The following is a 22,942-nucleotide window of genomic DNA, read 5'->3' on the forward strand; positions in this document are numbered from 1 at the left end:
TCCCACCCGCTTCCACACCGATACTAGTCTCAGCCTCATTCAGTCGCCATCCCCGAGGACATTCCGTCCACTCACCACCTAGATCACCTCACTTCACGCACCGCACCACAATAGCCGCACCCGCCAAATGGACTCCCTACCCAACGCCACCGAGGCGGAAATCTCGTTGTCTCCGCAGGAAGTCGATGTGAGTTTCGTTCCAGTTGCGTCCCTATGAACTATAGGCATTTTTCCCGACAATTGCTCACGTTATTTCCCCACCAGCTCCTCCGCGAAGCATACTTGAAGGAGGAAAAGTCCCGCCCGCAGACAAAGTTCAACTATGCTTGGGCGCTAGGTATGGTATCCTTCTTTTGCCTTGTTGTTCAGACAGATGCAATTGCTGAACGAATTTGTGGGGTGTAGTGCGAAGCCGCGCTAGGACTGACCAGGAGAAGGGGATTGAGCTTTTGCACGGTAGGCACACCATTTACCTCTATACCTATTGCTATTGGCGAACCAGAGGAATTTGAGTGAACTGCATCATCACGCCGCTAATAATCCGTCACCCAACCCCTACAGAGATTTACAAAGAAGTCCCCAGCCGTCGTCGCGAATGTCTCTATTACCTAGCATTGGGAGAGTACAAGATGGGCAATTATCGCGTATGTATATTGCAGGTTTACTCAGGAGAATGGAATGGGGATCATCGTTTCTCACCCCTTTTCTGAACACGCATCAGTATGCCCGCAAGTACAACGAAACCCTCCTCCAACTGGAGACGAGCAATCGGCAGGGGCTGGCTCTTAGGCAGTTGATTGATGCGAAAGTCAAGTCTGGTATGTCCTCCCTTGGTTTTGCAATGTGCTCAATGTTGATACTCACACTATAGTTGATTTACAGAGGGACTCGTGGGAATGGCGATCGTAGGGGCAGCGGTTGCGGCGCTTGGGATACTCACCGCGACGGTCTTCAGGAGAGCACCGGGGGACCACAGATAGACGTGTGGAAGTGATGGATGTCGCCATAACGTCCTGCGGAGCCATCCAGTCCGAGGGTCAAATCGGCAAGATTTCAACTGGCAAACTCGAAATAGGTCACATGAACCTCATCGAAGGCGTACGAAAAGTTTTTGTTTAGGGTTGTAGGATAGGATGTAGAAAGGAAAATTTCTTTTGTTGTTTGGCTTCTGTTCCTACTGATTTCTAGTGAATTATACCTCGCTTGATATCGATACATCCCTTCCTCCTATCCCCTATAGTGTGATCATCCCACTGTCGTGCGGTGGCGGTGGGAGAGTGAACAAAAGAGCCAACGGGTATATAAAAGGTACACAGGGTGTATCAGGCCGTCACCAAGAACAACCGTGAGAACTTGGTCACCATTCAACGCATCATCGAGGATGCCGAAGGAATCCATTACCCTATCCGATCCCTCCGACCAGCAAGCCAAGCTCTTTAAGTTCAAAGCAGCCGGAAAGCCAATTTTCGATGCTTGGAAGACAGGCCTCCGCTTGGCCTGGACGCAAGCTCGGTTGCATTGGGATGAGGAGATGTGGAAGAATGTGGTTTTCTCAGATGAATCCTCGTTCTCCATCTATTCCTCGACACGTGTCATGATCTGGCGTGAGCATGGTGATGCAGCAAAGTACCAAGCAGGGAACCTTGTGCCGAAAGTACAGAAGAACGGTGGAAGCGTTATGGTGTGGGGTTGCATCTCATGGGAGGGTGTCGGGCCGCTGCACATCTGTGAAGGGAAAGTCAACAGCGAGCACTATTCTGAGAAGGTGCTGGATACTATATATATACATTCTTGCCTTGGTTGAAAAACACCAAAAGAATCCCGACATATTCTTCAAGAGGACGGGGCCCCGCATTCACACTAGCAAGCCCACTTCAGCATTCAAAACGAACAACAACATCCTGGTGCTTCCGAACTGGCCTCCCAGCTCCCCCAATCTCAACATGATTGAACGACTTTGGTGGATTCTGGAGCAGATGATTAGGGCACCAAGTCCCCTTCCCAGTGGCAAACCTGCCCTCATCACAAACCTGCCCTCATCACAGCATTGAAGGAAGAGTGGCAAAATATTCCTGTCAGCGGAAAGTCTCTATGGAGAATGTGTAAAGAGAACCGCAAGTGTCTGGCAAGCGGGGGGTGGGGCAACTGGATTTTAGGATAGCTAGCAATTAACGCGCTTCCTTTTTCATGCTTGTAAGTACAGTATACATTTGTGAATACATCAGTTGTTGGCAACACGGGGGAAGATCGCCGTTGGGGGTGACTGACGGGGGCCGGCCCCTATATAACAACCAAGTGCCGTCAATTTCACGGAACCTACTGTACGTTTTGGAACGTCATTACAAATAGAACACCGCCCATTCTCCTTGGACTTTCTTAGAAATAGACCTACTGTACAGTACATAGTAAGCAGGCGCATACAAAGGCAGTACACCCCTCACTGGAAGCCCTTTCGGCTTCGATAGTAGCGGAAACACTTGGGCTCGCTGCGACATCACCCTTGTCATCTAGCCAATATGAACTCGCTGAAACGACACGTTGCCGACCTTCGATTCACAAACTCCTTCACGAGAGATCTTGTCAAAGACGCCAGGACCCCTGGGGAACCCTTCGTCCGCCCCACCGTCCGAAATCCACTGAGCAGTGCCCCACGGCAGGTGCCAAATGCGCACTTCTCGTACGTGCAGCCTGAAACAACTCCGGACCCTGTCCTGCTCTCTGTCAGCGAACCATGCGCTCAACTGCTTGACCTGGACGTGCCCGGGATATTGAAGGACCCAGAAGCGAAAAAAGAGTTTCTCGGGTTTGTTAGTGGGAACGAACTTCCAAAGACGACCAACTCTTGGTCGATGTGCTATGGAGGGCACCAGTTTGGAGTTTGGGCCAGTCAGTTGGGTGACGGCCGAGCGATAACGCTTGGCGAAATCGCGAACAGTCGAAACGAAAAGTGGGAGTTACAGCTCAAAGGGGCTGGTATGACCCCGTACTCAAGGTATGTATGATGCTTTGATCTGACTGAAGTTTTACTTCGGGCGCTAAGTCATTCTCTATATATATTCATTGCAGGTTTGCCGACGGTTACGCGGTCTTACGGTCTTCAATCCGAGAGTATCTGTGTTCGGAGGCAATGCATCACCTCGGAGTTCCAACGACACGCGCGCTCTCGCTTGTCGGGTCAACGCGCTTGGTACAGAGGGAAAAGGAGGAGACAGGTGCCGTCGTTCTTCGGCTTGCGCCCACCTGGGTGCGCTTCGGCAATTTCGAGATCTTCATTGCCCGCGGCGATGTGGAGAACATGAAGCGCCTAGCCGACTGGGTGATCAAGAACCACTACCCTGAATGCGATGCCCTCACAAACACCAAGTACTCGCAGTGGTTGCGGGAAGTCGTCCGCCGCACGGCCATCATGATTGCGGGCTGGCAATCGGTGGGATTCTGCCATGGTGTTATGAACACGGACAACATGTCGATTCTCGGTCTCACGCTGGATTACGGACCGTTCCAATTTCTGGACAAGTACGACGCTGAGTACATCTGCAACCATTCCGACAATGGCGGGCGCTACAGCTTCGACAACCAACCGGGCATCGGCCTCTGGAACCTGACACGGCTAGCATCCTCCGTTAGTCCACTCATCGTCGAGGAAGTCGGAGGAGGGAAAGAGGACGCCGAAAAGCTGCTCCGAGAGATCCTGGCCGACTACTCGGTGCATTTCCACACTCGGTACCGCGAGCTCATGGGCAAAAAGCTGGGCTTCCTTGAAAATCGAGAAGACGATCTAGAGAAAATCGTCACCCCGCTGATGGAAGTCCTCGGCAAAGAGAACCCCGACCACACAAAGTTCTTCCGCCAACTGAGCACCGACTTTGCACTGGCGCCCTCCTCCACACAACCCCCACTGGCATCCCCACTGGAGTCGTGGTATGCCCTCTACCGCGCCCGTCTCCTCTCCGAACTCCCCATCCCATCCGACGACGCCGCGTTAGCAAAAGCCGACAAAGAGCGCGTCGCACGCATGAAAGCAGCCAACCCGAAGTACATCCTCCGCAACCATCTCGCCCAACGCGTCATTGAAGAAGCCGAGGCGGGCAAGTTTGAAGGGGTGAATGAACTGTTGAGCGTCTTGCAACGCCCGTTTGAGGATGGGACGCCTGAGGAGGAAAAGAAGTGGGCGGGGGAGGTGCCGGGGTGGGCGGAGATGTTGAAGTGTAGTTGTTCATCTTAGTTTTTGGGTTGAGGTGGTAGGGCACGAGTGCGTTGTAATGTCGGGCTGGTGGCATAGGATTAAGTAGCTGTTGGTCTTCTTCAGCTGTTTCTTTTTGGTCTATCGTTTGTCGTTTGATGAAGATTCCATATCTGTAACGCGATTTTTGTAATATACAGTACAACTCTGATGCACTTATGAATGTGGTTGCAATCCATGAGGTGTGGAAGAGTGGGCATGAGACACATACGGTGCGCAAGGAACGGCAAACATGTGGGTTGAAACCGGATACGTACATGTACAGTACGAGACGAAAGACTCGAAAACATGTGTGACGACGCGACGGGCCGACAACAACCGACTCAACAGACGAAAAGACACTGAGGTCGCCACTCGAAGACGCAGCACGCATGCCTATGCCTGTCGTCAACCGCAAGACCGGCGCTCAGGCAGCCCAGGCTTCTGCGGCAGGGCACGATGGCCAGGCATCACGGCCAACATCACTCCCGTCGAGCCCGTCGGTGATGGCTCGCGTTGCCGGGCTACCCTATGACCTCCTATTCAACCCAACCCACTACTGGGCCCTCGCCGGCCTCCTACTGGTCTTCGAAAGCCTATTGAACGTGGCCATAATCCATAAAGTTAGCTGTACGTGACCATTAGTGTAGGTGGTCAATATGATCTCGACGCCGTTTCGGTGGGACACGACTTGACGACCCCTATTGCGCACATGTAGATACGAATATCGACTGGGTCGCATATATGCAGGAGGTGGAAGGGTTCCTGGCTGGAGAGCGCGATTATGTGAATTTGAAGGGCGAGACGGGGCCGTTGGTGTGAGTAACGGGGCAAGGAGGCGACGGAGCATATGCCCGTTCGTAGGTACTGAACCTGGTGTCCGATGATTGCAGATATCCAGCAGGCTTCGTGTATGTCTATTCAGCATTATGGCATGTCACATCTCAGGGGACGAACGTACGGCTAGCGCAGTATATCTTTGCGGGCCTGTATTTGGTGACGATGGGGGTTGTTATGGTCGTTTATCGTAGGGCACTTCCGGTGAGTGCATTGGATGATGGTGTGGATGCATGTTAAGGGGGCCTCGATCTGATGATCCTCGCGAAATAGAACCAAGGGGCGTATTCGCTCATCCCCCTCGTCCTTTCGAAAAGGCTCCACTCGATATACACTCTACGGTTATTCAACGACACTGTGGCCATGCTGCCTCTGTACATATGCATCTTGGCCATGTCACGACGGAGGTGGACGCTTGCGACTGTGTTCTACAGGTATTTGATCCCGCCGAAGCCTTTGTCTGTCGCATTCACTAAGCAAGTTCATCTCATGTACCCAGTCTTGCTCTGTCGATAAAAATGAACATCCTCTTATTCGCACCTGGAATGGCACTCCTAACCTATCAAGCTCTCGGGCTTCGGAAATCGATACGGAACGCTGGCATCGTTATCGCAATCCAGGTACGTTGGCGAGTCACCCTGTTCTCCTCTGGGTCCGTCTTAACTGCAAGCGTCCACCATTACAGGTCGTCCTTGCCCTACCCTTCCTCACCACCCACGCGACGTCGTACCTCTGTCGAGCCTTTGATTTTGGCCGCGCGTTCTTCTACAAGTGGACCGTCAACTGGCGCTTTGTGGACGAAGGCACGTTTCTGAGCCGGCGATTCTCACGGACGTTGTTGGTTGCGCACGTGTTCCTTTTGCTCGTGTTTCTTGTTAAGTGGTGTGCGCCGTTTGGGGGCGTTCGGAATGTGGTCGCGCAGGGGCTTGCGAGGACATCAAAGACAGGAAGGAAGCCGCTTCCCGCAGAACGTAAGTTCATGGTCTTCCCTTCACTACCACAACTTCCCGGGCTAAACCAGAAACTCCATAGATATCGTCCTCGTGATGTTCATCTGCAACCTTATCGGCATCACATGCGCGCGCTCGCTTCACTACCAGTTCTGGTCCTGGTACGCGCATACTGTGCCGTACCTCGTCTGGCTGCCTGTAAGAAGAACGACCACGCCCGTCGGCGCCGGCGTTGGTGTCATCGTAAGGTGAGACGTCTGTCATAAGTTACAGACGGTTGCGTCGCTGGTCCATCTGCTAATCACCTGTCTTCATGTCTCTCCCGATGTTAAGAATCATCGCCTGCGTAGCACTTGAATACGCGTGGAACGTGTATCCCTCGACGAACATTTCGTCGGGTATCATGCTGGCCGTGCATGCAGGGATGTTACTGAAACTCCTACTGGCGCCGCCGGTCGTTGTTGCGCCGACGCCTTCGCGTAAGAGCGAAGCGCCGAAGTTGTCGTGAGGGGAGGGACAACCGGGCCATGTGGCTACCGTTTCATCTGCCTGCTAGCGCACTGTACATAGAAACTCTCCATCACAATGACGTTTATCGACCTTATCACACTGTGCAAGTTGAGGGTTCATGTGTGCATATCGGCCTGCAAAACGAAGGACACATGTGAAGCTTGTGAAGAAGCACGCGTGATAATGTCACCGCTCGTTTTCGAAGGCAACACAAAGTAAAGCCCAACAACTATTCCCAGAAAACCTTGGGCCATGAAGCATCCCTCGGCCTTCTGCCGGAGACATGCTTCAAAGTACTAAGCTTCAGAGACGCAAAAGCAGCGTGCGGTTAGGCAGCACCGAAACGTGCTCAAGATGGCTGTTCAGGACGCCAAAAGCCTGGTCCTTTACTTGAAGCGCCCAGCGCTTTTCACCCGGAGCGACCAAGAAACATGGCTTTTGAACAAACTCATGCGGGACTGGAATCCGGCGGAGCTGGAGGTAATGGACTTCTCTTGCTTGAATTGGGGCCACCGCCCGAGTCGCCAGGGTCTTGAGCATGGAGTGTGACGATGATCTTAACGCCAACCTGACCTTGACAGGACGACATCATCGAAGTGGTAGATATCTCCACAGACGCCGACGTACCCTGGGCCCGGTCGAAAGGCCACGAAGACGCCGATGTGGACAGCCCAATATCTCCCGACACCTTCCAGGATCGATTGCAGCCCGACAGTGTTGTCAGCGGCGGGGAGACAGGGGATGCTCCAGACGCGGAGACGGAACGGCTAGTCCGCCGCCCTGCTGGACAGCTTCCAAAGGATGGACGGAAGTATAGGCTGTTGCCGGATACGAAGATTTATACTTTTGCGGCCCGGTATCGTATCGCTTTTGTAGTCGATGTCTCGCCGTCGATGGCGATTGTGGATGATAGTAGTGGGAAGGCGAAGGTTTCGGTTTCTGTTGCGTTTGAAACGTAAGTATGGGGATGCGGGGAACATTTGATGCTCGGTTGCGTATTGTATGATGAGCTCACGAACAGGAGTTCCGGCTTTGACGATCGGATGTGAAACTAGCTTGTGCAAATGTTTGGACGGGCTCTCGAGAGCTTTTTCCGTTGATAGCACTATTAGGCACGGCGCTTATCAAGTAGGTAGGCCTTTAGAATGGGTGTTGTGGCGGCGGGACAGACTCTCCCTTCAATGAAGACATATCAGAACTCATATGGTATCCGCCCGCTAGATTAGACCGCTTCTGTATGTAACAGTCAGCGCAGAATGTGGAAGTGCATTCATTCGTGGATCGCAGCATCCGTTAGCAGCCACGTTTGCGGAAACATTTCCGAGTCGTGTCCTGCTGCATCAAGTAGTCGTCACGCAGTCCAACCTGGCCCTGGTCGCAGAAAGGCTATATGACGCCCTGAGCGCCTACGAAAACGACTTTGTACAACAACGTCAGCGAGACACACAGGCCGCCGAAGCCACTGCTTTGCGATCGGACGTGATCAAGGAGGCAGATGAGGACGATGGAACGGATGCGGAAGTAATACCGGATATCAGGGATTCTGTTTTGAAAACCGAAGCGGGCTCCCCGAATATCCGTTCTGCGCGGCAATCGACTTACAAAGCTCTCAACACCGCGTTATCGGCTGTCGAGCTCATGCCGGACGATTGTTTGGCAGCCGTGGTACTCTTGACGGACGGCGTCGCTGGTGGGCAAGGCGCCGGGGAAAGTGTAGCGCAGAAGATACGTCGAGCGTTGTCATACCACAACGCCGTATGCACAGTAATTCAGATCGGTTCGGAGGACGGGTACAACCCAGCCATCAACTTTGGCCACGTTCCCGACAACGAGTTCCTGCGGTTTCTTGCCGTGTGTGCCGCTGGAACATTCCTGTATGGCGCAGATTGCAACTACATGGATCCCGCCACCGGTGAAGAACTTTCAGCATATGCGTTTCCTCCTCGCCCAAACTTCTACCATCGGCATCTGCTGATGCATCGTCGATTGTTGTCAAAGTTGTCCTCAGAGAATCCATCTCGCGTTGTAAGCAGAGGCACTCGGGACCGGCCAGTTGACTGCCCCCGCAATCGCCTCCTGCATACCAACGTCGATGTCAACCAGATCATCACACGCGAAGAGGCCTTCTATCCGTGGAAACCTAACAGCAAACCCCCGGTCGTTTCTGAGATCCTCTGTGCATATCGAGACTATACCGTCAACGTCCCCTTGCAACACATCGTAGAAGCCCGGCTCCGGGACGGCTTTGTCTTGAGATGTGTTTCGGTGCATCAAAGGCCTAACCGACCTGCGAAGGTTGAGATCACGCTCACTCTGCCGTGGTTTCCTAACGTTACCGTCGTATACACCATCAAAACCATCTGGCCTGGTCCGCATACCTCTGTGCTTACCAATCGCGCTCGGAGCAAAACGGCCCGCATTGAGTTGAATATCTTGGCTCCTCATGCATTTGCGGTGCTGTTTATCAATGTTCAGGATCTAGAAGCGAGGATCAGCGTTCCCCATTCTATGGAGGCTAAGCTAGTGGTGTTGCATCAGCATTTGAGGCGGCTGTGCGAAAGTGATGACGCTCTGAAGGTACGGATATTTGCCCCTTTGGCGCTCGACTTTACCACGCATAACTCATAGGTTTGTTCCATAGGTCGTAGCATCATTCAACTCCCATTACGCGCTCTCTGCGGTTCCTGCCCATGATCAGCAAAGGCTCAATGAGACTGCGGAGCTTCCCCTCGACCTTATCCACGCTAGGGACACCGCCGCTGCGAATGAAAGTCCAGGTGCGCAAAACAACTTCTGGCATGTCCTTGCACAGATCGTGGACCAGTACTCCGATGCTTTCCTTGAGCTATCGCGCTACGTTGTACTGCGCTCGACGTCAGGAGGAGGGGACAATATCCTATCGGCACGGCGACAAGTGGCGGCCATGTATCTTACGGATCACATCGCCTCTGAATGGCGAACGTTCTCGATTGAGAGTGGGATTCATGTCAAATTCGTGTATGACGAAAAGGAACCACGGCAGGACGTGGTGGATGAGGAAGGGTCACACTTTGACGATTTCCAGGAGGCACACGCAACGAGACCTACAGGCTTCTGCTTGCTGAAACTTCTCTGGGAGAACGAATGCCTCGTTCAACTTCAAGGCTTGTTCTTCAACGTCGAAGTCGACCAACGACAATCTATGATGGACGGCCTTGTCACAGCAATCGGCAGTATCGACCATTCGGTCCGGTTGTCAGGTGTTGCATTCAAACCACTCATTGTGTGCGACAAGCCCGTAGGCAGGCTTCTCGTGAGCTATGCTGGCGAGTTTGACCCCGGCGGCGGTCAGAGTCCTCATCGTGGGCGATCTCCTCAAGTGCCGGATTCTAATGACAGTGGGGGTGATTCCAATGACGATGCTGCCGACTCGCCATTGTTTGTCAATGTCAAAAAGGGTGTCAAAACGCCTCCTCAATCTATGTCGCCTGACAGCAAAATGCGACACATTTTCAGTACGATTCGGGACATTCTTGTTCCTCAGGCGGTGCTGAAATCGTACCTCCGCCACTTCCGCTTTGTCTGGCTGGCGGATATCCCGTCTGACGCGATCGACCTGTCGCAGCGCGGAGGAAAAATGCGTCTCGATGAGCTGGTCTTCACGATTCTCTACTACAAGCGACTACAAGAAGGTTTCGTGCCCGTTAGCGAGTCGGTAAACTCTATCACGCTTTATCGGGAAGCAAGACTTCCAAAGAGACGGGCGCGAGCCCAACTCACGTCCGGCCGTTCCTCAGAGGGTAGCGCTCGGAACAATATCTCAGATTGTACAAAGTGCGCTGTGCAGTTCGTACTTCTTCGTGATCCCACCTGTAATGTAGTGACAACGGAGCTATTCGTGGAGCCCATTGTGGATGGGCCTGCGGGCTCGGGCGCAGTCAGCAAGGAAAGCTTGGAAGACGTGCCGGTCTCGACCCTTTTCCGAGAACATTTCGATCACCTGAAGGAACGGATATTCGTGGAGGACAAGAAGGTAATCGGGAAGCTCTACGGTTTCGATCGTGTCCATGCCATCGGTACGGCCGGTGGAGGGGATGCAATACTGAGAAGTCGGAATCCGCATCCGAAAAGTTTTGGATTACAGCGGTCTTCGACAATCGTCAGCACGCAGTTCAACCTCTGCAACGTGCTCAAAGATGGCTCTTTCGCGACTTTTGCGTATTGCTTTCCGAGAGTCGACGAGGAGATGGAAGATCTTACCGAAGATCAAAACGCGATTCAAGTCGAAGATCCGTTCTTCCCTTCTCGCACAATGGAAGCAGTCACGGTTTCGTCATCGACGGGCCGTCCGCAGTCCATGCCTACTGCTCAAGGTGCCGCGGAGTCAGCACGCCTCACAGTCCGGCCTAAAAGGCACTCAGATGATACCGCTCAAATCCAACCCACTCAGGACGGCAACCCCAGCGCTGGTGCAACCCCGCGACGTCACCCACCCGACGGGGCTCTACACTTGTCCATACCGTCTGAACGATTGAACTTCCCGGTCACACTAACGAAGGAGAGTCCCGGTTCGTGGTCGACATTGGAGGCTGTCTACCGCGCCAGAAACGCTAGGGAGTGGGTGCGGCTGACTTTATGCAGCTACATGGAACGAATTCTGGCTAGGATCACGGACGGTGAGATCACTTCTTCCTGTGACCATCACGCACCTGCTGGGAGCTCTACAAGTCTGGGAGGTCTTGTCGGGACGAAGGGCAACTTTGGAAAGGACAAAGCGCATGACGATCTCCTACTTTGCATCAAGGCGGCCGTGGCCCATAGTGCATCCTCTGAGGCAACTTCAGGAATCGGAGGATTGCTGCTGACGGCGATTTCTGACAGCAGATGTTATGTGAAAATACGAGACGAGAAGTCTTTCCTCGTAGTCTTCATGCCCATGTTGTCAACACAGCTTACCTTCCCCTCCCACCGGAGCAGTGTCACCACTGTACCGGCTCTTGAACAGGATCAAAACCATTCTCGTTTAGAGGCGGGAGACGCGCAGGAGGAGGAATGCACCCACTTGGCACTGACGGTCATCGAATGCTTCAGGACAGCTCCGCCACATGGTGGCGTCCCTATCACAAGCACTGCACCATTTGAACCGCTGCCGATTGTAAAGACTTCAGGGGAGCACGTGGTAGTCCAGGCAGGGGGCATATCGCCTCAAGCCATTCAGTTGATAGCCACGGGTCCCACTTGTGCTCTTGCAACCTCCAGCATAAGTAACTTTGGAAGCGAAGGAAATTTGGAAGCACGTATATCGGACCTAGGAACGGCGTTCGTCAAACACATCAAGGATGGATACTACACCGCATTCACGAAGAGCGTGTATGCTGCTCTGCTTGAGGGCTATCACGTCGACGCGATGGATGTAATTCAGGCAATCGCACCATGTGTTCAAACTAATATCAGTATCGATCTTACACGGTTCCTGAACGTGCGTATGCACAAAAGCCAACAGTCTCGGAAGCATGTTGATAACAAGTCGTAAGTACCTGCAGGAATATAGCATCATTCTTACATCATCTACTACATTTTCATGCACTGAAACTTTGATTGTGGCAGTGAGGAGACGGATATTCAACGGCGATTCCGATTGCTACTCTCTGAGTGCCTGATGCCGATTCCGAAAGCCGACGAGCGTGATTGTGGCAATGTCTATTACTTCCGCCCGAAGTTGGCCAACGTTGGTTCTTCCCGAATCCATTCTGCACCGCAGACCGCACCGATAGTCCCAAATCGGCTCCTCGCGAAAACTCGGCCGATGTCTGCGGTACCAAACCCGGCTACTGGGAAGGCCAGTCATCTTCCACTACACTTTGACTATGCGAACAGCGCTTTGGAGTCGGGGGCATCTCAAAGAGATTATCCGCTGGCCTTGTCGAGATTGTTAGAGTGTGCTGAGACGCCCCTATTCGTGAGGGTCGAATGCACGTTTGCGAAGGAAGGGGGTTCAAACGAAGCAGAGCATCTTAATGTTCCCGTCACGGACCTGCCTACCTCTTACCCAGCATCGGTAATGTCCAAAATGGAACATGTTCCTTTTACATCGACCGCTAGGGAAGCAGACCAGTCTACAATCGCGGATCGTGACTTCCCGCCCATTGCGCACGGGGAAGATGTGAGCCCTGGTGCAAGCTCGGACGGGATCTCCGCTTTCTTGCGACTCATATGTCTGACGGCGTTGCCCACTCGGCCATTCGAAATGGAGGGCTCTCCGGGTCGCAAGAATGGCGGCGATACGGAGTCGCCCGATGTCAATCATTTTGGTGTTTCTCATGTAGATTCGGAGAAGCGCCAGGCTATCGAGAAAGTGACGCGTGGCATCGAATGCTTGCTAGAGGATGAAATCATGCACTCCTTGCTCGGTATACGACCAGTCAAGCCATCTATCTTGCAACTCGTCGAAGGCATTTTGAGGAAGCGGCATGGGGTTGACACGCAACCGATTTTGCAAGCGGATAAGCCAAGTTCGATACCGCCGTCGCTTGAGCTTGAACCGAGCATGTCGTTCAGTGTGCCGCTGTGCCTCGTCACGGGGTCAGTCGGCATGGAAATGTTTGAGGCTGAATTGAACGGTCTGGATATCGGTATCGGGACTGTCCACGTTTTGAGTGGTGTCTTCTATGTCCCAGATGAGGGTCTGAGAAGCTTGCATAGCGAGACATCCTTTATACCTGGGGATCTCAGCTTCGAAGAAAACGAACACAAGATCAACTGCGATGGTCCTGCCCATCATACCGAGGGTCACCCACCGGACGCACCCCAGAACATGTGTGAAGAAGGAGACAAACCGTCTGGGTCAGACTTCGAAGAGCATGAGGAGCAACACGAACCGCAATACTGGCTCATTGCAACCATCGTGGACCATTCAGTGCAGATGTATTTCTTTTCTAAGAATGTTGATCGGTACATGCGTCTCTCCATAACGAGCAAGTTTCGGGAGGGCATCACAAACTGCTGTGAACGCATCAACCGAAAATACCTTCTCGATCAATTGAGTCAATCGCATTTGGCCAGGTATGTGAGATGTGCACGAGTCTCTCTGGAGATTCAGATTCGCCTGTAAAGCTGACCGTGGTATTTGGGACTTCATTCAGTGAGTATCTTATACCGGGGACTCTCGAAGAAAGGGGAAACCCCCGAATGTCATCTGATGAACGCGACATCTATCGCGAAAGAATGGATGCCAGTCCGTCACCTCCGCACTACGGAGTCGAAGATCGGTTTCCTCCTGGGCGATTTGCTTGTTCCCTGGTCTTCCGCCATCTATTCCCGTTGCATTGGAGACTAAAACCACAACAGGCCCTGAACACCATTCTCATGGCTTTGCAAGCATTTGCGATCGGGAATCGGAGAGGAATGTTTGTCTTTGCTAGCCAAGATTTTACCTTCTACATGAAGATCTCAATCGAAGGGGGCGAAGTCGACAAAACAAAGGATGGGAATGACGGAGGCTCTGAACCAGCGTATATGCTCCTGCATGATACGGACATACTACCTCGAGCAGCCCGCACCGGAGTTGAATCACCGAAAGGTGCTGCCTCACCATTGATGAGGAGATCGACGGTCTCTAGTTTGGCAGCACAATCAGTCTCGTCTGCTGGCGGGTCAACGAGCAATCTGCGCAATGCCGAGCACTTCCTTGCTCTTGATGTCTTTGGGATCGATTCTCCGGGACCTGAGATAACCAGAGAGTTTGTTTCCATGGTTCAGCTGAAGATCAACTCTCTTACGCAGCTGGTGTTGGGCTCATTCTTGGCTCGCAACGTGGCTACCAAACTCACACCGGCGGATCTGGATTTCATTCTGCCAACTGGCCGAGGAGTTCCACCCAATCGGACTCGATTCTTGCGCCTTCCTTCGTTCGTGCACAATCCGTACATGTTTCTGTTGCTGTGGAGGCAGCCACTTATGCAGTGGATGCATCTACTCGGGGGTGCCGGCGTCGTGGAAAGTTTGAAAGCGCGATATGAAGAGGCCTACGGATGGGCTGATCGCCAGAGCGAAAGCGAGCTGAGGTACGCACAAAGTCATCCCTGCATAATCTACGCTTGACTTTGAACCTTGCTGAACCCCGGCCGAACAGAACTGGGCCGAAAACCACAACATACGAGATTCAGTTCTCAGACTTCGCATTCCTCTACAACTCCGTTCCTGCCAAGAACCTGACGCAGATGGAAACGGTCGTCGGACAGGGGATCGCCTGCGTATCCATGGCCTTACTTGGGGACACAGGGAAAGTTATGATTGAGGTTCCGGAGGTCAACTCCGATGAATCCCGGGTAGGAACCGACGCAGACCTTCTTCAACCTCTGGACCTCTTCAAAGAATCAAATTTGGGGATCGACGATCCTGAGGTGTCGCCTGGATTCAAAGTGGTCATAGAAGTTTGGCATCATGGCGGCATCAACGTCGAAGGCCTCTTTGCCAGTCTTGAAAGTGCTTTCAAGGATTCCCTGTTGGACTACGCCATCGAATCGACCGTCGAAAGTTTCCGAAAAACACTAACGGAGGGGAAGATGAGCACTTCAATCCCGGATCCGAGCGTTACACGAGTGCAACAAAACTCCATTGTATGCGAATCTCCAACATCCGTCTCCACGCTTGACGACCAAGGCTTCTTGGGGACCGAAAAGGATAGTCTTGCCGGTCCGGGATTTTCGCGGTTCTTTGCAGACATGTCCCAAATCCTCCTAAAGGCTGCGGAATGCCATTCTCCGACTGTCAAGCATATGATTTCATTAGCTACTCTCCCGGCGTGGATGATCGAAGGCTTTTTGGAAGAAATGATCAACGCCTTTGCAGGTACGGCTGTGATGGCCGCTCCACTGCTTATGAAAGGATCAAGGTGCCGCGACAGTATGGACATAATGGACTTTATGCCATTCAAGCCTACGAAAGGAATCGCTGGGGAGTGGCAGGATCGAAAGCGGTCTTCAGGCACTGAAGAAAGCACATCGGCGGATCAGCCGTTGTTCGTCGTAGTGGCGGGATTGAAGGGGTTTGAGACTACGCTCAGCGCAAAACGCTCCCTTTTGCGTGCGTTCGAACACCGGACAAGTTCCTTCGAATCTGACATTATGTCAACAAATTCACTGCCAACGGTAGCGGCCCCTGGAGTTCAGCAGAGTACACGCGGTCTAACTTACGATGATGCTGGCTCGGATTCGAGTACGGGCATCTTGGCGGCACCTCCGCGGCATAGACGCTCGCGTACTGGACAAGCGCAGATTTCTGTTGCCGGGAAGGCCACCGGTGACGATGCGGTCATGTACTCCGCTCAGCTGCATTCAGCCTCCTTGGAACTAGGTTCTCGCAGCAGTTTTGTGTTCACCGTCATTGAGCATAATCGTGTTGCGATATGGACATACAACTGGAAGCAGAGCAAGAGTGAAATGCTCTTTCGCCAAGTCTTAAGAATTCTGAGCTGGAATCACTTGAGAATCCAGTTTCTGGAGAAAGAGTTCAATCATCTTCAACATACGAATCCTGCAGGGCGTCTTCCCTTCAAGTCGCAGCGAGAAGAGGAGGCACCGGAGACCATACCCGCCAGCTACGGGGGCGATAACAAGGTCATGGCACTCGCTTCGCGCTTACAGCAGCGCATGGTCGCCAAAAGTGAAGATTACGATGCATCCGCTTTGGAAGCCAGCGCTGCAACGGACGTTGACACGCTTCAACGGCACGCCGTGGAGTTCTTTGATTGGCTTGTGCGGCATATGGAGTATGGAAATGGTTCCAAAAAAAGAGCACCGAATGCACCGATTGGAATCACAGTGCCCAAACGCGGATCATCCGGGAATGAAGCGGTCGGAGGGAATGGATGGTTTGGGACAGGGAAAGCCGAACCTATTGGGGCGTCAGATATGGGGAACATCCTGAGATCAGTGAAGTTGCTGCACTTCGTCAAGTATCCCCTGATTTTCTCGGACCTTCGCAATCAGCTTATGCGTTCGCATCATGAGTCCTCGCGCCCACCCAGCAGCACCGAATCTGATAATTACGAAAGGGACTTCCTCTCGCCTTTGAGTGCCCAAGGGGTGAACTTCGTTGCTCCCTCCTCGGCCGGAATTGCGTCCATGGATGATGAAGCCATACTCGCCTGGTACAACGGGATGTTGGAAGCTTACTTCCACGGCTACGTCGCGTACATGAAAAGCCTTGGGTTGGAAGAAGTTCCTGCCACCGGAGAGAGGACTTCAGGCTTTTCCCTCCCCGCCTCTGCCTCACCGCAGTACTGGATCTCGAGCCGTCTGAGCCTGAGGACAGACGTCACCTACCTGGTTCGTTGGTTCTCATCGGGCGTCATAATTGCGCAAGTTGGTGTGGATGGCATTTTTGGCTGCCTCAACCTGTACACATTGTCTTTTCCGGACCCCAGGGGGCCCCACGTCTCGCCGAGCGGGACAGAAGGCGCAATACAGGAGTTCACGGATGCATGCAATAAGCTCAAAGGCCTTGTGCATTTAAATTCATGTATGTGTCTTGTGGTCGATGACGGCCATCTCGGAGAGGTATTGTCGCTAACCTGATACCCTAACAGACGCCTATGACTTCCATATCCGATACTTCCAAACAATTTTGGAGCGTCGCAACCGAATGCCCTGTCCGGTCGACATGCTGCTAGTTATGAAGGCTTTCTGTCTGTTCAACCCTCGGAAAGCCAATTTCGCACGGTCGCGCATTTACCGCGGTTCGTACTCCATTGACAACGGGCAGGTGTCTAGCTCGCTATTCCAGTACATCCTGAAGAACCCTCTGCGATATGGGTTTGCCCCGATCACTTTTCAAGGGCAGTCTATCGCTTGCTGCGTCTCTTCGGTCACACCAGACTTCAGCCGCACAGGAAGCGGACACATGGACGACAAGCGCGAGCAGCCAGAGCATGTGTACACCATCATCGTCTACTCGACATGCGATGGCCCTGCAAGTGATTCGACAGGGACGCGATTGGACCAGCCGCCAGCACACCAGAGGAAAGCGAGTGCGGAGTCATCCAGCGCTACGAAACTCGATCTTCGGTATTTCCTTTTAGTTGTGAACGTCAAGACCCCATATCCCCACTCTTCGGTGGATCAACCTAGGATGTCGAGCATGGGCAGTGCTATATTGTATGACCCGTTGCATGAATATCTTGCTGGAGGCTACTACTTGAAGGATATTGTGCGCAACGCGGAACGGAAGGTTGATCGTTTGATTGAGCAGGTATGAGGCGTTTACTAGCATCGCAGAGTTTGATCTGTCACGGGACTTATACGAACATCTAGGCAATGCGATATTATGGACGCGATAATCTGTGGCGTCAGCTCCTGAGAGGCCAAGATCCATCTACGCTTGTGGGCATGAGAGGCGAATATCAAGAGATCACTCAGCTGACCGATGACGGGATCTACGAATGGACAAGGCTCTTCCTGGAAAAGATTGAGCCCAACTCGCGGCCTCTTTGCACCATCGATCCAAGTCTGACGGAGATGTTTACTGTCCCGTGCATACACTGGGTATCGCTGTTGAATCATCTGAAGTCATTCTACGAGCCATTTGCCCGGGACCTTTACGAGAGTCCAGACGGTCTCAGACGGCACCTGATCCTCTTCAATCGCCAAAACGAAGATTACTGCCTGCACTTCATTCTGACTGCTCATAGGACGCCATTCGCCCAGCAGCCTACGACACAAGAGCCGCCAATGCAACACGACAACAGGAATAGCCAATATTTGTCGTCGCAGAGCTATCAGCATTCCCCGCTCTTCGGCAGCCTATCTAGCGGCGCCGGTGGCAGCGCACACAGACGAATGCCGAGCGTCATCAGCTTACCACCAGGGCAACTCGAGCTTCCAGTCCTTCGCCGTCGAGGATCAGTCGTGTCCAGGAAACGACACTCCACTGATGGTGCAATGGAGACTGATCACGCAGCTCGGCGGCCATTCAGCGAGCCAGCCCGCCTACCCGAGAGAACGGATGATCATAGTTCCCAGCATGGAGAATCTGAAACAGCGCCTGCCATCCACATCGAGCAACAGCCATCTTCGGCAACAAGTACCGGGCAGAACACAAACATATCACCGATCGCGCGGAACAGCAACCCCCTCCCAGTAACAGCAGCCTGTTGCTACCGAGAGGACATCAACGACGTCACACCCTACTGGTTCGAGATCGAGGCGTACGCTGTTTCCCGCGAAGGCGTAGCAGACCAAGTCGAGCATGCCCACATAAGTGACGTGGTTTCCACTATTTCGTCGTGGTTTTGGATGCAGGTGGCGTTCAATCGACCGCATCGGGGACCGGTGGCGGGTAACAGGGAGACGGGCGCCGTCAGGCAACGACTACATAATCAACGGGGCCCGTCGTCATCAGGGCGGGGGGCTTCGAGTGGGGTGGCGTCGTTTTTCCCGAATCCGTTCTCACATTCGAGATCGTCGTCGACGTTGACGGCGCAACATGAGGAGCAATGAGTAACATCGATTGCTTATTCCCTGTATCTACATTTCGCCCAATTTTCCTCGTATGATTCGTTTCTTGTAATTATCTTTTGACGTGAATATGCTATTATTACAGTACATACATCCACAGTAGGATGGGGACGGACGGAAGGATGTAGAGCATGAGGACGCAGGGGATGGGGCTCTTGACGATGAAACGGGTACCCAATCGCCATTGATGTGCAAACTGGGATGAGCGCTGAGGAAGCACCGCTCTACCTGAGCCAAAAATCGCACCGGGGATCTACGGTAGACCTCTGGTGGAACCTTACACGAAACCCCTCCACCAAATCCCGATTGTCAAACATCTCCTCACAACGACAACAGACCCAAATCTGTTTTACCTGTTTCCGCACAGGAAGTGGTGTGCCAACTACGGATTGATGATCAGTGAACATCTCTACGAGAAGGCCAAATGGGGACAAGAAGGTTACAATCGTCAACACTGTAACAGATCGAAAACTCTTCCACCAGCAAGCAATCTCCGACGTCACATAAATCTGCTTACAGGCCGCATCTAAGGGAAATGGAAAAAAGCATCGGAGAATCCGGAAAGCGCTCTCGAAAGTGGAACTTTCCTTGTTCCTCGAGGCCAAAGTCCTGTTCTTTGTTCTTGGGGGGCGATCTTCGCCCTCCGACCCGGTATCGTACCTGGAGCAAGGCAAGCGATGGCTCCTCTCAGCTCCCCTTCCTTCATTATCCCTTCGCCACTCTGTTCGCCACTGACTGTCCCGACCACGGCACGAAGCTATCCAAGGTGAAGGTGCTCCTTTCCGACCTGCCGACCGCCCATTACGTCGTTGCCCACGAGGTCTTCGCTCTCTTATCCTTAATCGAAATGGATTGGGGCAGGGACACGCCAACCTTTTGGATGCGGCATACATTCAGGACAAAGGCCCAACCTTTCATGCAATGCTCCACCATATGCAGATAGCAGCGGCCTGGTCTCAGCGTCCTCAAATCGTTGCCCTTGTCTGCGCAAAGGCCGACAGCCTACCAGCGTCGCCAGCAAAGGCATGGGAATGCCTGACAGCGGTCAACATGGCTTCCGGACAGATTCCTGTCCAAGTCATCTTCTACGATAGACACGGTGAAGATGATGTCCCGCTCTGCTTCTCCTTCGATGACCTCCTGGCCCTCTTGCTTCGCATGCTGGACTTACGCATCCGCGACTTCCGCCTACTGACGAAGGACGAGCGTCACTACGCGCGAAAGGTGCGCGAAGGCTCAGAAGTGTATGGAAGATGCGAATAGTGCGAATGGGGATCGGAGTCAGAGGCGGAGCCGTCAACAACCCACGGCGAGGCCGGCTTCCCCATATCCGAAGTACCAAGGGAGCTTCGTTTTGGACGCAAAATATAGAATGTAACTCGTCCCCCTTGTTACGTTTGCATGGGGGTCGATAACCTTGGGACATCTTAACCAGATATCTGGCAGCCCACTATACGTGGAAATTATTTATGTATGGAGTTCCTCTTCTCATCTGTAGCGTCCTCATGAAGCTTGAAGTGCGATGCTTCTTAAACCTTTCCTGATATGAGCTAGCGGTTATTACTTAACGAAATGTGTACCAACTCTGCAGCGGCACATCCTGCACTGGCAGGCGCATAAGCGGGAGAAAAAGACAGTGACGAGAGCGGGGTTCTAATCTAATCCAGGGCGTTTTGGCAGTCACTGTTGTGAGTCGTCGTTACAAGGTTCCCGTCATATCGTACAGGACGAACAGCCGACAGGACGGAACCCGGCAGGGTAGGCACAGAGACCGGAGAGAACACCCAGAAAGCCCAGAGACCACTTGCAAGACGAATGAGAAGTTTTGAGTTTAGCAACCAATGTGATTGTAAGATTTGGGGTCCTATAACTATATGATAGTGTGCATGTCCAACTACATCGGAGGGGAAAGTCTGTACAGAATTTCAGAGGCTTTCCGCTACTGTGCGGAAGAAGCAGCCTTGGAGAACCCGGTCATAACCCAGTTACATCGGGTGTTGGGGGGGGAATACGTGACAGGATCAGAATCCTATCAAGAGGCGCGCTTATCCGCAGATGCACTGAATAGCGCGGACAAAAATATTTGTCGACCGTGTGCGGGCCGCCTCGTCCTGCTCTTCCTTGATGTCGGCCCACCTGACACCGGTGTCAAGGTCAACTTCCATCAAGGGAATGATCCTCGTGCGCTTGACGATCTTGTATCCAACGAAGGTCAGGATGAAGATGAAGACGCAAATGTACGTCTGGAGGAACATCGACACGTTCCACTCAGGAGTGAAGGATGAGAATCCGGAGAAGATGATAATGATGGTACACATGATACCACCCCACCATGCCGTGAAAGGGTAAGCGATGGCCTTGTAAGGAAGCGCCTTGATGTCGCGACCTTGCGCAATGTAAGCCTGGCGGAAACGAATGTGGGTGAAACCGATGGCGGCCCAGGAAATGAAACCGGAAATGGAAGAAACGCCCAGAATCCATGGGAAAACGCCGTCTGGGGAGAAGACTTGCACCAAGGCGATGGCGAATCCGAACAAGGAGGTGGCGGCAAGCGCGTAAATTGGGACACCACGACCGTTGGTGCGGCCAACGAAGGCGGGAGCTTTGCCTTCGCGAGCCAAGGCCATGAGGATACGAGATCCGGAGTAAAGAGCTGAATTGGCAGCGGAAAACAGGACGGTCAACAGAACGGCGTTGATGATATCGGCTGCTGGCCCGATGTTCGCCTTCTGAAACACGGTGGTGAATGGGGCAGTGACCACAGCCCTTGCACCGGATTCGGACTCCACGAGGCTCGGGTCGTCAGAACGAATGATAAGCCTGGATGATGATCAAAAGCGTTAGCATAAGCTATGTGATCTAAACTCCGAAATGACAAGTACTTACCCCATGAAGAAGACGGATCCGAGGAAGAAGACGAGAATACGCCAGAAGACATTGCGAATGGCTTTGGGAACGGCCTTGCGGGGGTTGCGACTTTCACCGGCGGCGATACCAACCAGCTCTGTGCCCATATAAGCGAAGCCAACGGTAATGAGGGTGGCGAACCAGTTGACGAAACCGTTATTGTAAGCGCCAGCGACGTTGATGGCCCTATCTTCTCCCCAATTCTCGAAACCGTAGGTGTGGCCTCCAACGGCGCCTGACGCGACCAAGATGCCGACGATGATGAAGATGATGACGACAATAATCTTGATGATCGACAACCAGTATTCGCTTTCACCGTATCCCTTCCCGCCAACCAGGTTCAAGGCGATGATAGCGCCCAGGACAATGAGAGCCCATGCCCAATGGGGAATTGTGTCACCCCAGTAGTCGATGACCACAGCAAAGGCAACCAACTCGGTGGCGAGTGCGGTTCCCCAACTAATCCAGTCTGAAGGAAGGCAGACGGTGTGGGTTAAGATCCAGATGAAACATAACCCGGGAAAGCCTATCTATACTCACAATTCCAGCCAAGAGCAAATCCAAGAGCCGGGTCGATAAACCTTCCACCGTAATGGTTGAAGGATCCAGATACGGGGATCAGAGTGGCCATTTCACCGAGGCAGGTCATGATGCAGTATACGGTAAATCCCATGAAGAGGTACGCAAGCAGTGCTCCTAGTGGGCCAGCATTTGCGATATTCCCTGCGGAAGCGACGAACAGACCGGTCCCAATGGTACCACCGATGGAAATCATGGAGATATGGCGAGTCTTCAAGTCTCGCTTCACACCGTCTTCTAGTGTCCCGTTGGAAAGGGGAGTCTCATGGTAAACCGTCGATTCGGATACGCCTTTGTGGATCGCATGGTCCTCCTGATACGTTGCCTTTTCAGACATGTTGGTAGACTAGGTGATATGAGGGTCGATAGTAGGCGTGGTGAAAATGATCTCCAGATACTGTACAACCAAGTGCGACGACCAGCGTGCGAGAACTTGGATAACG

The 22,942-nt window shown here is 52.9% G+C and overlaps 7 protein-coding genes across 7 annotated transcripts; 5 read left to right on the top strand and 2 right to left on the bottom strand.

Annotated features, from left to right (window-relative positions):
- Positions 1–5: 5 nt before the first annotated feature.
- On the top strand, positions 6–1,060 carry EV422DRAFT_535953 (uncharacterized protein). Its single transcript, XM_053070794.1, has 7 exons — positions 6–71; positions 94–187; positions 265–337; positions 406–456; positions 562–644; positions 722–818; positions 883–1,060. Exons 2-7 carry the CDS (start codon positions 128–130, stop codon positions 978–980), a joined length of 462 nt encoding a protein of 153 aa, XP_052923861.1. The 5' UTR covers positions 6–71; positions 94–127; the 3' UTR covers positions 981–1,060.
- Positions 1,061–1,479: 419 nt separating this feature from the next.
- Positions 1,480–1,888, top strand: EV422DRAFT_535954 (uncharacterized protein). Its single transcript, XM_053070795.1, has one exon. It carries the CDS (start codon positions 1,532–1,534, stop codon positions 1,802–1,804), a length of 273 nt encoding a protein of 90 aa, XP_052923862.1. The 5' UTR covers positions 1,480–1,531; the 3' UTR covers positions 1,805–1,888.
- A 441-nt stretch (positions 1,889–2,329) lies between these two features.
- Positions 2,330–4,411, top strand: EV422DRAFT_559109 (uncharacterized protein). The gene is made up of 2 exons (XM_053071932.1): positions 2,330–2,992; positions 3,067–4,411. The coding sequence occupies exons 1-2, from the start codon at positions 2,517–2,519 to the stop codon at positions 4,223–4,225; spliced, it is 1,635 nt and encodes a 544-aa protein (XP_052923863.1). The 5' UTR covers positions 2,330–2,516; the 3' UTR covers positions 4,226–4,411.
- A 16-nt stretch (positions 4,412–4,427) lies between these two features.
- EV422DRAFT_535957 (asparagine-linked glycosylation 3) lies at positions 4,428–6,681 on the top strand. Its single transcript, XM_053070796.1, has 8 exons — positions 4,428–4,852; positions 4,941–5,040; positions 5,116–5,263; positions 5,333–5,493; positions 5,559–5,679; positions 5,745–6,030; positions 6,092–6,257; positions 6,343–6,681. The coding sequence occupies exons 1-8, from the start codon at positions 4,615–4,617 to the stop codon at positions 6,515–6,517; spliced, it is 1,395 nt and encodes a 464-aa protein (XP_052923864.1). The 5' UTR covers positions 4,428–4,614; the 3' UTR covers positions 6,518–6,681.
- A 748-nt stretch (positions 6,682–7,429) lies between these two features.
- Positions 7,430–14,803, top strand: EV422DRAFT_125889 (uncharacterized protein). Its single transcript, XM_053064712.1, has 5 exons — positions 7,430–7,647; positions 7,741–9,096; positions 9,161–12,027; positions 12,106–13,560; positions 13,641–14,803. Exons 1-5 carry the CDS (start codon positions 7,522–7,524, stop codon positions 14,596–14,598), a joined length of 6,762 nt encoding a protein of 2,253 aa, XP_052923865.1. The 5' UTR covers positions 7,430–7,521; the 3' UTR covers positions 14,599–14,803.
- A 4,328-nt stretch (positions 14,804–19,131) lies between these two features.
- On the bottom strand, positions 19,132–19,999 carry EV422DRAFT_125856 (uncharacterized protein). Its single transcript, XM_053064711.1, has one exon. It carries the CDS (start codon positions 19,904–19,906, stop codon positions 19,238–19,240), a length of 669 nt encoding a protein of 222 aa, XP_052923866.1. The 5' UTR covers positions 19,907–19,999; the 3' UTR covers positions 19,132–19,237.
- A 1,059-nt stretch (positions 20,000–21,058) lies between these two features.
- EV422DRAFT_498367 (amino acid permease/ SLC12A domain-containing protein) lies at positions 21,059–22,836 on the bottom strand (the record flags this gene model as incomplete). Its single annotated transcript, XM_053068015.1, has 3 exons — positions 21,059–21,833; positions 21,900–22,389; positions 22,461–22,836. 3 exons carry the CDS (start codon positions 22,834–22,836, stop codon positions 21,059–21,061), a joined length of 1,641 nt encoding a protein of 546 aa, XP_052923867.1.
- Between the last annotated feature and the right edge of the window lie 106 nt (positions 22,837–22,942).

The sequence above is a fragment of the Fimicolochytrium jonesii genome (genome assembly GCF_025526975.1).
Source record: "Fimicolochytrium jonesii strain JEL569 chromosome Unknown EV422scaffold_19, whole genome shotgun sequence".
Classification (NCBI taxonomy): Eukaryota; Fungi; Chytridiomycota; class Chytridiomycetes; order Spizellomycetales; family Powellomycetaceae; genus Fimicolochytrium; species Fimicolochytrium jonesii.